Here is a 13,344-nt window from a genome sequence, read left to right as displayed (position 1 = left end):
TAAATCCTCCTATTTTTGCATTGTTATTTACAAACGCAGCCAAGCGTTACATGTTTTGATTTTATACGATGGTAACCGATTCTGTTTTAAATCATAAATTAATCTGCCGCGGTGGCACAGCAGACCAAAATGCAGATAATAACAGAAGGGGGAGCCACACATCATCAGTAGGAATACTGTAACACTTTCTGAAATGAGCACAGTAAACACAGATGGTCTCAGCGGATTTAGCAATTCAATTACACAGATAAGCTACACAAAAATAATTACATGACTGACAAGTGAAATGATACTGAGAGCGGGAGCAGGCGGCACGTACGATTTTGATGCGGTGGCCCGGAGTGGTGGTGAGTGCCCAGGTGCACGCCTTCTTGCTCGGGTATTTATCAGGCCAGTTGGGGCTGGTGATGATGCCGCTCACACTGTTCACAGTGTGATCGCAGCCAGCTGTAAAAAGACATGAGTGAGTCAATGCGGTGCTCTGCATTACGCTAATAGGAAACAAGCCAATATTAAAGGTGGAGTCTGAGATTCTGCACAAGGATTGTTGATATTTAGATCGTTACTATGTGCCTAATTTACTGTCCCCCCTTTTCCCCATCTCCCCTCCACCATGAAGCACCAATATGCCCAGGACAGTGCTGCATGTATCGGTCTGAGACACTCTGTGAGTACACGATACATAGTGTGACAGAACAGACAGCCAGTGGACTATGAATTTGACAAAAGGTGTAATGGCTTAAAAATGCTGTAACTTCCTATATACCTACATATTGAATAGTTTTTGACACAAGTGAGCCTCTTCTGACGAACTGCAATGGCTGCTCAGATCACAAAAGGATTCATCACAAACAGGAATAAATGTGCGACCATATCGTTGAGACAAATATCTGAGGTGAAATACCTTCTTTGCAGTCGTGTTTGTTCTCATGCAGCACAAAACCACTCCTACACTGACAGCTGTAGCTCCCAAAGGTGTTGACACACTCATGTTGACAGCCGCCGTTCTCCTTAGAGCACTCATCTTTGTCTGAGGAAGGACACATGACCCAAAATTGGTGCTCGTTCACTTTGAAGACTGGAAGTGAAGTGACTGAATAAAAATACTTGAGATGCTGTGCAGAGCGCTCACCTGAGAAGAACTGTGCTTTAAAGCCCTTTTTGGACACTGTGTTGTCCGATTTGAACTCGATGCGCATGTTGTTGTACTGAGAAGTGATGGCTTCTGGCTTCTCCGCTCCGCAAAACTTCCCATGTAGCCGCGAGTCTGCTGAAAGTCCACTGCGCACCTCTACATAGTCGTACTTACAGACCTGAGCAGAGAAACGGAGCATGTTAGGAGGCTGGGACGCTTTATTTGGTTTAAATTACAAACAGCAAAAGAGGGAGAGGATGACTTTATCTTGTTTGAAAGTGTGGAGACATGATGCAATAGAGGGAGAGAGGGAGAGAGCACAGAACAAACCCACCCCGTGTCGATTCATAATAACCCCAGTGCTCACGTCATTGCCCTCAGTCTCGAAGACGTCAAAGAGCAGAGTGATGCGGTACTGTGTGGGGGCAACCAGCTGCCAGATGCAGTTCTTGTTTGGGGGATACTCTCTGGGCCAACCTGGACTGGTGATCGAGCCGTTGAGCTTGGTGATGAAACCTCCGCAAGCAGCTGGACGGAAAACGCAACACATGAAGAAAAAAAGGACAAACAGCTTCATGCAGATGTGCAGACCAAATAAAAAAAAAAGAGAAAAGAATCAATGATATCACCACATGTTTTAACAGGACGTGTTCCAAATGTTTTGTTACCCTCTAAAATATCCTTTTTGTATCCTGAGAAAAACCCAAACTGATTACTGCCTGACCTTCCTGCCAAGGACTTTGTGTTAGTTATGCAATACACAACATGCTACAACTACCAGTGTTACACATTCCATCATCTGGCTATTCTTAGTCAAAATAATGAGCATTGTTGATCCTCACCAACTGCAACAAATGCTGTGTTGATACGTGGGCTGTAAAGTTGTTAGATGTGGACGGTAGTGAAAATGCTGGAACCACAAAAGTCAGAATATCCAACTGTTTTTAACATCAAATACAGGCATAAGTCACTAGTTTGTTAGCCATTTCATTTTTTTTTACTCTGTGGAAATGCAGGTTTAATTGTAAAATACTCCTCTCTTTGATATGTTACTTTTATTTACAGTTCATTTTGCATAGAAGTAGGCTCTCTGTCATACTGTGCATGTTTATGAGTGCATAAACTATTTCGCTTGTTATTCATAGTTTTTATGCATTATTTTATTAACAAATTCAATTGAACATTATTCTGCTTCTACTCAAATATTTTCTAAGATTCTGTTCAAATCAACGTGCTTGTCCTTCGTTTTTACGATGCCATAATTCCTAAAAAAGTAGGTAAACTCCACCGATTGAAATACGGAGCGATAGCTGACAGACAAGTGGTAGGATGGATATTGCACAGCTTGCATACTAGCACTTAGGTCTTAAACAACAACGTGTAATTTAAGATTAAAATAAAGCTTGCATTGTTGTGACTCAAATCTCTAAAAGACAGTGCCAGGCCAGCACAAACATCACCGTTGGCATCTTTTCCGGCTTCTAGGAATGACTGTACTTATTGTATTTGGGTGGCTAACTGTGCAAAACGCTTTAGCATGTAAATGACATGGTGAGCAGGGCTGGTGACTTTTCTCCCTGTACTTACCCTCACAGCTGCGCTTGTCAGCAGCCAACTCATAGCCTGGGTCACAAGCACACTTGTAGCTGCCTAGTGTGTTGACACAGCGTTGCTCACAGCGACCGTTGTCCGGCTTGGAGCACTCATCCATCTCTGAAAACACAAAGATATGTTAGGACCCTTTTTGCTGGCCTCCCTGGCTCAATGGCTTACAGGAGAAACCCTCCAAAACAACAGTCAGGCAAAGAGGGAGTCGCACAGGACCAGAAGGTGCAAGGAGGACGAATGGATTTGAAATAAACTTGCACTGTGGGAATATTAAAATGATAGAACACGTCAGAGGCGTTGACGTTCTGGCCTAGAAGTTTACAGCGCTCAACCTCTCACCTTTGAAGAAGTTGGCAGCAAAGCCAGCCTTGTTGACAGACCCATCTGAAACAAATTTCATCCACAGATGGTTGGAGCTGGTTTTGATGTCATCCGGCTTGTCGTAGCCACAGAAGCGGCCCAGAAGAGGGCTGTTCTCAGAGAGCCCATCACGCACCTCTAGGTAGTCATATGCACAGCTGTCATGTCTCTCAATCTGAGGAAAGGCAGAGGGTTTGGGGTTAAAGTGACACCAGTTAGCCATAAAGTCAGAAACAGAAACACAACCATGACTTGAGTCAATGAATAAAAAAGGGCTGGCTTCTTACCTCAAAAGACTGGAAGGTAAGGCCTACGTGATAGCCCTGAGCAACAGATATCTTCCATATGCACACTTTATTGGGCCTGTAGTCATCAGGGTAGTTGGGGGACTGGATCTGGCCATTGTCCTTTTTCACTTCCCCTCCACAGATGGCTGCATGCGACAGTAAAAACAATACTGAGCTCCCTCGATAGCAATATGATCGCTACGTGCCTCTGAAAAAAATGTGCCCTCACTGTTGATTCATTGGTTTATGCAATGTGGATTAGCTGAATGCCTTCACACACATACACACACACACACGCACACACATACACACAAATACACATCATCCTTTTCCACGGTCTGGAAACAATGCAGCTGAATGTGAAGGCCAGCCAAAGTCTGATTAATGCAGCGTAAAGTGCCTGACACATCAGCAGTAGGAGAGCCAAAAACTGTGGATGTGGCTGCAGCTTCTAGGCACATTGTTGGATGTGTGACTGGCTGTGTGTTCAGTCAGCTGAGCGACATGCCGGAATAGGGTGCAGGAAGGGCAGGGAGAGGGCACTTACCCTCGTAAACGGCGGAGAAACCTTTTCCCACCCAGTTACTGCTGCTGCGGAACTCAATCCACAGTCGGCTGTCAGTGGAGATGATTGGCTCGGGCAGCTTATCTCCACAGAAACGACCTGGGTCACAGGTGAAGACACAAATATAAAGATTGGATCATCATGGCGCCTGCGATTGCTCTGAAATTCCTCGACACAGCTCTTTATAAGCACACTAAACACACTATGAACGGATTAGAGGGGAAGCATAAAACATAATCGAAAATACCCATCACACCTCTGCCTCTATTTTAGATATTTGAACAAATCTATAACTGGTGTTCAGCAGTCGCTACCCTAGAGGCAAAACCAACATTAAATCAAAATCATTTTTTTGTTTTTCATGTTATTTGGCATAGTAAACTGAACATTTCTGAATTCTGAATGACTGGTTGGACAAAACAAGATATCTGGAGATTTCACCCTGTGGCCCAGAGTTCTCCACTTAAAACTGACCCTTCAGTGGCGCCTTCCTCCAGTATCCATCTCGGATCTCCACGTGGTCATACCAACACAAGTGACTCCTGTACAGGTCCATGGAGGTGAAGTTTAAAATGATCTTGAAAACCAAGAAAGCATGATTACCAACACAGTAGGGGCCAAAGGTCACACACTGCTTATGCTCTGGCAAATATAAAGAGACAAAGACTACAGAAGCAACATCAGTATGAGCAGTCAGTGGTCCGTGTTTAAAGGCATCTCAAATCTGGCACTTTCCATATGCTCATACCTTTTCCCCTGGTGTGACGGATATTCTCCAGATGCAGTGCATGTAGGCTGAGTATCCATTGGGGAAGCCAGGAGAGGAGAAGTTCCCGCTGCTGTCCTGCAGACTGTCCCCACATCCTGTGCAAAGAAACACAAATCCGCACCTAAGGCCTGAACTTTTGAGCACGACACACTTTTAATTAGTCTCTGCCTGAAAACACCTAAGCCGCTGATTTAAGCTCTACACACAAACAGCTCTGAAGTCGATCCCTGAAACCTTGCCGGAGAGACAAATACTTGAAGCTGGAATTATAATCGCGAGCAGGAAGTAAAGAGCAGCTCTTTTATGTTCAAAAGCACATCTGCTTATAATATTCACCCTCAACCCTGCATCTCACCCGTCCCCTCCCCCATCTACTCCAGATGATGATCACACAAAGGCATGGAGAGTGTGAGACACTTTCTCTGAGCATCCTCTGAAAATAAACCTGGCCTTCTATAAATAACCCAGGCCTCTGGAGGATGTGATGCATTATGTACGTGTTGCCAGTGAAAAAAACAACCCTTAGTTTGACTGGCAAAACTAAGTGTGTGAAGACTGACTCCAAACACAACAGAACAGCCTCATGGAGCGGCCGAGGGAGGCTCAGGCCAAGTGGGGGAAAAGATGTATTTAATTAAGTCGGAGAGGAAATGCTAGAGAGCAGATTGGTATCTTCAGTTGTCCATCTCAGGAACTGTTTATGCATTCACAATTACCTCTGTGTTATTTTTACCTTGGGCTGCATTTAGTAGGAGTTAAGAAAACATCTTCCCCGCCTGTTTGCGTTCATTGCTTCCCTCGAGGATTTTGTGTGAGCAACAAAACGATGAGCCCTGAGCGACGAGCAGTGTGTAATAAAGCTTGGCAGAGGTCTGCCAGTCCTAAAGCATTAACAAGCGCTCGGGCGCACACCGACACATGACGAACACTCTCGGGAATGCTGCATGAATGAGAGGTCCATGACTCTTTTGGGATTCTTTTTCCAAGAACACGTGGAGAGTCTCACTACCTCATCCCCCACAATGTGCGCCACATCATCCAGTCTCCCTCACGAGACAGAGATTGTCGTGATGAAAGAGACAGAGCGCTGGCATCAACACTCACAGATCTATTTACGGTTTAAGACTTCCAGGTGTACTGTAAAACCACACTGACTGGTCCATCTGGTGACCCATCGCTGTGTTTATTCTGTGAGCTGTAATGTGAAGGCGACAGTTCAGCTATCCTGCCTTGATTTAGAATGTACTTCAATTTACATCTGTTCATGCTATAAACTCTGTTTACCTCAACACTATTAAATCATCCCTCTCTGGAAGCAAACAAACTGAGGCAGCCTTACGTAACCCTCCTTAGTGTTTAGCTGTAACAATTTACAGTGTACATGCTGCGATGCGCGGACATCATTGTCTTCACAAGACCAGCTGTTCTTTTGCAACTATCTGGGAAAGAGCGATGACAAACTTCCTGTCCCTGGGTAGTGTTTACACTCCTCCCAGCTTGGGAGCCTCGGACGCTGTAGCCAAGGAACCACCACATCAATGGTAGATGCACACAGTCCGAGCTGCATCTGGAGAAGGCAGGAGGGGCTACGGGCCTCTCTCTCAGGGCTATGCTGTGCACACATGCAAAAATAGACTAGAAAAACCCCATAGCAGACAGAATCTGTCATTTTGGTCTTACTGGAGCATTTGTAGAGTTTGCGTGCCTGTGCAATATCCCCTTTGCTAAGTCTGGTTCTCTGGCCAATGGGTGGTCGCACTCCGTTCACATCGTAGCGTGGCAGGATGGTGTCCAGGAAGATGCCTCTGTAATTCAGAAAGGGAGACTGATGTTAATGTTGCATGAAACCCAGACGGCAGACACACACAAGCCAGCTAACTATTCCAACATGCACGTACGCCACAAAACATGTTTGCTCAAGGATTAAGTGACTTACCATCGATCAGTGCAATTCAATCATTGTCAGCATTATTATTAACTGTTTTTAAAGGATTGAGACTTCCAAATGCCGTGATGAAATGAGTACCGCCGGTCTTGACAAATCCAAACAAAATGCGGTTGTTTTGTAGAAAAATTCAGTAAATCCAACGACCAGACAAGAGAGGAATGAAGAGCCAACTCTCATATTCACTTTGGGATTAGCAGTGAAACAAAGTTTGAGAACACTAATGCATATTCTACCCTCATAAAATGTCTAAATATTTGTGAGATTTCTGATGTGAATCAGACATCTGATGAAATCATTCAATATTTCATTGTTTGTACTGAAATGGCATCAAGAAAAAATTGAATTTTGGAGGCCTTCTGCTTGTTGACCTCAGCATGAGAATGTTTACTGATACCCAGCTGCTTCTACTGTAAGACATTTTAGCAAATTAGGACCACAAACACTATGAATAAACTCCCTTATGATAACGTAACCATTAAGGATTTGCTTGAAAAACTTTTCCACTTGATCCATCATCACTTTCTAATGAGGTTCACTAATACCTTGATGCAATTTGATTGTTTTTCTCAACTAGAAGTTCCTCCAGTCATTATATCACCAATGTGTACATGAATGTGCTTGGATTCGCTCTATATGTCATCCATTTTTTATTTATTTTCTACTTTGTGCTTCTTTCACATCTACTTGTCGCTGGCTGAAACACAACGAACGGACTGCTGGAGTCACTTATCACAGTCTTCCTTTGAGGTCACGTGGTCTGTTTCAGAGGTTAAAGCTGAGATCATTCTTCTCACACGTCTGTCCTACAGATGGACCAAAACTGAGAGCTCATCCCTTCTTCAGAGTTACCGAACGATCAAAACAAATTGCAAAAGCTGGGAGGCAGGGACGTGAACATCAGCCAAATTCTTGTTGGATTTCAAATTCCAAAACAGAGAACTATAAATTTGATCAGGTAAAGGAGCTACGCAGCTTTTAAAAAAAAATGACAGAACAGTACACTAAGTCCAGAAAGACTCCTTTTTTTATTACTGCTGCCTCACTTGACACTTTGCTAGTTTATCATCTTCATTTTTCTCTACGTATTGGCGAGGAACGGCCTGGCTCCCTGGCCGTTCCCATGGTGACATGCCTATCAACGCCAGGCATGTGCAAACAGAGCAGCCTGAGCTAACAGTTTAGACTCAGCCTCCCTGTCTGTCTGTGCGCTTCCAGGAGCCCGTATGCTGGCTGCTGGTGAAAAATGCCACTCCAGCCGGTGTCAGAACAGACAAAGGGCACACTGGCAGGTCTCTATTTGAGTTGGCATCGCTCCATGCAACAGTCCTGAAAAATATCTCTGGAGCAAAGGAGGGGGGGCCCGGCAGAGCTATGGGTCGGGTAACACACCCCAGACAAAAAAGCATGGGATCAGCCCTGCTTGTCCCCAGGAGACACAGCAAAACATCAAGACAAGCCATGAAATCTTCCGAACAACACCAGCGGCAATGGCCCTGGCTTCCCACGGTGATTTACTGTAAAACACAGGGCAAACACATTGGCTAACAATGGGGTAACAAAGAAGAGACACTGGCACAGGTAAATCAGCCAATCAGCGCTGAAGAGAAAGCGCTTGGAATGACTTGTGAAAAGCTAACAGGAGCCCCTCGTCTGCTAATACAGCTCTGTGAAACATTCCCCAGCAGCGGCACCAAAACCTCTCTCTTGCGTATAAGCAGTCTTATTGATCAGTGCAGTTCCAGGAATTAGGACAAGAACACAGTCAGAGCTGGACCGAAAACAGAGCAGGGTGGATTACCCCACATAAATATACTTTAGGACTGGATTGCTCCATTGTGCTGCAAGCTGTAAGGGCATACTGAAAATTTACAAGATTAAGAGGTTAAGTCCAAATCTTGACCATAGAGTGACAACAGATAAATAGAAATGTGCTGAACTGACTAAAATCCAATACGAGATTTAAAAAAAAAAAAAAAACTTTCGCCCAAAAGACAACAAACAACAGTTTATCAGTTGCAGTGGACTTTGGTTCAGGTCACCAAAAGAATCCCGTAAACCAAAAGCTTGTTGCCCTATGAAGTGGAAGTATGTTTCATGTTCTATGTCACACCAGATGTTACCCTGGTCTTTCATTTCTTGTGCAGTAATCAACACTAAAACCAAATAAAATCAACCTCAGCAAATAAAACGTAGCATTTCAGCTTCATTCTGTGTGAGGTGCATTCTTGACCTACAGTTTGGATGGACGAGGCCAGACAGGAATTTCTGTACATTGGCCTACATCCAGCCTCAGCCTCCGTTTAGACAAAGATTCCCTCTCTGCTTCCCAGAATCTGTTTGCCGCAAGAGCATGGCAGTTGATTTGGGAAGAGGCCACTACACTGAGAGAGTAACCCGGGGCATGGGAGAGCCTGCGGTGGGGAAAAACAAAAATATATATATATACAGCTGACAGAGAAGGGGCAAGTAAGAACAGCCAACAGCTGGTTCTTGTATCAGACTGAGGTAGTAATGATCACAGTCTTTCTGTTTTTGACTTTCATGTGGCCAGAAAACACATTACACCCACTCTGACTTACTGAGGGCTGTCACAATTAGTCTTGCTTAAGGTAGCATAATTGGAGTGACTGTTCCTGCAGCTGTCCAAAAAGTCCCCTCATTTTGTTTCTCTGTGCAATAGAAGTATCAAACTTAAGTCATATCCTGCACATGGCGTCAGGTAACCACAATATTTATGGAAATGTAAAGTTTGGCTGTCACAGCTTACAAAATAATTTAATGTGCAACACCAGAGTTTCAAGAAGCCACTTTACAGTAAGTTTAATGATGCTTTTGTAATTACAATAATGAATCACAAGTGAACTCAGAGTCATCTTCTCCAAAAAGGTTTATTCTGCAGCCACCAGGCCGGTAAATCACTCCTGAAATTAACCGCAGCCTATGATGACTAAAGTAAGAGCCCAGACTGACCATGTATTTGTCATGTGGCTTTTTCTAGTAAGGCCCTTCGTCTAACACCGCAACACTCCTGTGCAGTGCTGAACGACAGCACAACATCTGGCAGGGCTTCCTGTAGCATACGACAGGGAGTCGAGAATGAGGTCAGCTCATGACAAATTCGAGCATCATTTTCAGCACGCCACAAACACTTCTGCTTTTACAAACAGAAGTTCTTAGTGACATGTTTTTGAGTATCCAGGAAATGAAGTACAAATTTAGGCATAAGTTGGGCCTCCACAGTTTAGCAATTTCTGTTAATTTATCAGTTATTTACTAACAGTTCAAAGACTGGGTTTCAAATCAAGTGACTCTATTTACAGAGTCTGGAGAGCATTAGAAATTTGGCAGGACTTTTCCGGCGTTGGTGAGGGAGACATTAGTAAGACAATAAAATTTTGACTACTTTATTCCATCCCAGATGTAGGTCATTATTAGAGGTTAATAAATTGTGTTTGGTGTGCAGAAGACATTTAGTAGCGAGGCATTCTTTGTAACACCTGAGTGCTATGAGTGCTAAACTGCTTTGCAGCCTCAGAAATATGAGTCCCTGCAGTAGCCTCAGGTGACATCATGCTACTCATCATCAAAGCCTCTTCAAAGAGCTTTTAGGACCATAATGAGGTGGTTTATGGTATGAAAGCACAACTTTTACAAGAGGCTTCATACAACCTTAAAAGTGGCGTGCAGAAATTTTGCTGCGATGAAGCGGGGCTACTGTTGCTGAGGTAGCTCAGCCGTCAGGAGCGACACTTCTTTACTGCATGTAAAGCAGCAGGAACCGAGGAGAGGAGCCCTAATTTGAACCTGCTGTGGCAAGAAACTGGTACAAACACTTTTACTATGACTATAAAGACCTGACTTTCACTTGGAAGAAAAATATATACACTAATCATTTTGTGTTTGTCAGAGACGTCGGATTTCGATCATTTTAAAACGTGTCTATTGTCAAACTACTAATCCTGCAAAAGCTGCCATGATATTTAAAAATATAAAGGATACCGTTGTTAGTGCCACAGATAAACCCTATGAACCAAGACCATAGACCGGCTTAATCCACTCAGGGTCCGAAAAGGAGGAGGCTAAATGGAACCAGGCACATTCAATTTCTTGTTACAGCTTACTTCATGCAGCAAGTATATTGTTTTTTGACCCGCTCTAATCCCTATACAGCAATAGGCAACTTAACCTTGTCCAAATATTACATAAATCACATTAGTGCTTCCCCAGCTGTCCTAAAGCCCAATACAATGTGAGTATAGAAATACAAGAGGCCCAGCCAAAAGAAATCTAGAAAAGAGGAGGAGAATTGTGACTTCTAAATAGAAGTTTTTGCTGTAGTTTCTTTAGAAAACCAACCCTCTCCCAAGAAACTCCTTTCTGTCTATTTGCACCTCAACGCAAATACTGAGAAAACAATCCAGATTTAAGACAGAAATTCAAGTAACAGCAGGCTTTTTCAAAACTTGACGGCCTGAGGCAACATGTTAGTTTTCTAGTGATTTATTAGAAGGGAAGAAGTGAGCGTTACATTCTTTCTTCTTCCCAAGATCTGGAATAAAGCCACATTACTCAGCAGTAGCCCACAGACACAGATCTGATGCATTACAGATCTATTCAGACATTGAACCTCATGCACAGAAATGGAAAACAACGATGGGTTAAAAACTTGCAGCAGAGTGGGAAAGGGATCAGTCTGACTCGATCTGAGACTAGTTTTCATGTCTGGGACGTATGAAGTGGAACTTGGCGCAGCTCCTACCTGGAGAATGTATTCCTGGCATAGTGCATGATACTGTCAAAGTCGTAGACCTCTCCCAGAGAGTCCACCTCCCCCGGCTCCATCTTCAAAAAGTTATACTCCTGTCCTGTGAAAGGAAAAAGAGAAAAGCACAATTGAAATATGAGGCAGAGTCCTACTGTGAACTCCTATGTATGTATGTCAAAGGTGAATACAGACTGTCATGAGTAGTTTTCTATTCGCTTCAACAGATCTAAAAACTGTTTTTAATAGAAACCTGCAGGCTGAAGATGTGTACACCCCACAGGTGTTTTTTCTGTTTTTACAGCCCAGGCTTTCTTATTATTTTGGCTCCAACGATGCCTCTCACACATTATTGCTGAGGGATTGCTGTGAGGCCTGTGCTCCTACCTGGTTGAATGTTGTCTCTAATAATGCTGACGTGTTCGTCTCGATCGGGGCGTGTGTGTTCGTGCCAGAAGCCAATCACATGACCCAACTCGTGCACCACGATGCCAAACTTGTCACAGTTTTTACCGATGGATATGGCCTGGGGGCCCCCTCCGCGGCGACCAACATATGAACAGCACCTATGAATCAGCAGCCAGACACACACATGCAAACACAGAGAGGCAGTGTTACCCAGAGTCTAAATACAGTGACCAGACTTTATACTTCAGTAAATGAAAAAATGACTAACAAGTGAGTGGAAACAAGGAGGACTGCAGGGGAGAAAAAGAAATGTGTCTCTGGCTGTGTAATTGTTAATAGCTCTGCATTTCAGCATGTAGTTAATGTATATAATGAAGCTTGTAAAGAAAACATTATTATCTCAACAACCGCCAGTCTGTTATAGGAGAGTGGTACGACATCATCCACACATACAGGACTGACATTCATTCATCTGTCTGCTGATGCAAATGCTGAAAGTGACGGTAGAAGCAGCCTAGCTGCAGCGCTGCAGCTCGGTGTACATGAAAGCTTCAGTGTAGGAGTCTGCAGGACGGGCACACACACACATAATGGCCCAGTGGGCCAGACAGCCGCTCTCTAATTACAGTGAGCCAAGTCAGGCTCTCCTGAGACACGCCTTGAACTTTGCACAGGACAGATGGGGGCCTGCTGAATATGCAGCAGAGTCAAACGTTCCCACTGCTAACCGCTGCTGCCTGTGTGGATAATGTCATCGTTGTTGCTCCAGAGGCCAGTAACCAGGCTAAAAATGGCTATTAACAGTATGCTGGAAAAAGTTCCGTTTTATGAGTTGCATCCGCTTTCTGTTTCGCTGTTTGTGTTAAATGATACAAATAAGTGGCAGAGGTAAATTTTGAGTAATGACATAATGGTATCCAGCTTGTGGAGTAAAACTGCGTGAGGTTGGTGTGTCCCCTGGAAACCTCCCTAATAACTCTACCAGCTCTGACCTCTTTTTCCTCAAACGCACAAATTACTGGGCTGCACTGGTTTCGTTTCCAAATACACCAAATGTTTTAATTAAAAAAATATTTTATCATGAGATTAAAGAGGCCTGCGCGTCCAAACAGGTTGTCAATAGTCGCTTAGCAACAACAAGAGCCACAACCAGCACTTTCCCTGTATCTGTTTAAAGATAAATGCTGAGTGGACACTGAGCCCAACTTTAGTGGAGTAAATAGGGCTATGGAGAGGCTAAGGAAGTCTCTCCCTTGTGAGCTGCCCTGTACATCATGCATGACACAAATGTACTCAGTGACTGATGCGGTGTGAAGACGAGGCTCAGGAAATTCGTGGCCACTGAATGGCTGTCTCTTTCAGGACTAGCAGGAGGCTACAATAACAACTCACAACTGCAAACGGAGAGGATGAACAATGGTGAAAAGCTGCTGAGCAGGAGGCAAGGAAAAAGTACCTAGGCGCTATATAATTAGCTGTAGATAATGAGGACCCAACAGAGG

At 43.9% G+C, this 13,344-nt stretch overlaps 1 protein-coding gene across 1 annotated transcript in view; it reads right to left on the bottom strand.

Moving 5' to 3' along the window:
* The window catches only part of bmp1a (bone morphogenetic protein 1a), a 31,799-nt gene that overhangs the window by 3,792 nt on the left and 14,663 nt on the right, over positions 1 to 13,344 (bottom strand). Inside the window, exons 5-17 of the mRNA XM_008288640.1 lie at positions 11,822 to 12,000; positions 11,432 to 11,537; positions 6,405 to 6,529; positions 4,704 to 4,819; positions 4,430 to 4,532; positions 3,938 to 4,054; positions 3,391 to 3,536; positions 3,083 to 3,278; positions 2,723 to 2,848; positions 1,503 to 1,663; positions 1,133 to 1,313; positions 905 to 1,030; positions 320 to 447 (exon numbers count right to left, since the gene is read on the bottom strand). Of these exons, the coding sequence (XP_008286862.1) occupies positions 320 to 447; positions 905 to 1,030; positions 1,133 to 1,313; positions 1,503 to 1,663; positions 2,723 to 2,848; positions 3,083 to 3,278; positions 3,391 to 3,536; positions 3,938 to 4,054; positions 4,430 to 4,532; positions 4,704 to 4,819; positions 6,405 to 6,529; positions 11,432 to 11,537; positions 11,822 to 12,000 (1,810 nt within the window). The remainder of the gene's footprint in view (positions 1 to 319; positions 448 to 904; positions 1,031 to 1,132; positions 1,314 to 1,502; positions 1,664 to 2,722; positions 2,849 to 3,082; positions 3,279 to 3,390; positions 3,537 to 3,937; positions 4,055 to 4,429; positions 4,533 to 4,703; positions 4,820 to 6,404; positions 6,530 to 11,431; positions 11,538 to 11,821; positions 12,001 to 13,344) is intronic.

This window comes from Stegastes partitus, unplaced genomic scaffold (assembly GCF_000690725.1).
Source record: "Stegastes partitus isolate 25-593 unplaced genomic scaffold, Stegastes_partitus-1.0.2 Scaffold568, whole genome shotgun sequence".
In the NCBI taxonomy this organism is placed as follows: Eukaryota; Metazoa; Chordata; class Actinopteri; family Pomacentridae; genus Stegastes; species Stegastes partitus.
This window is presented reverse-complemented; position numbering and strand designations above follow the sequence as displayed.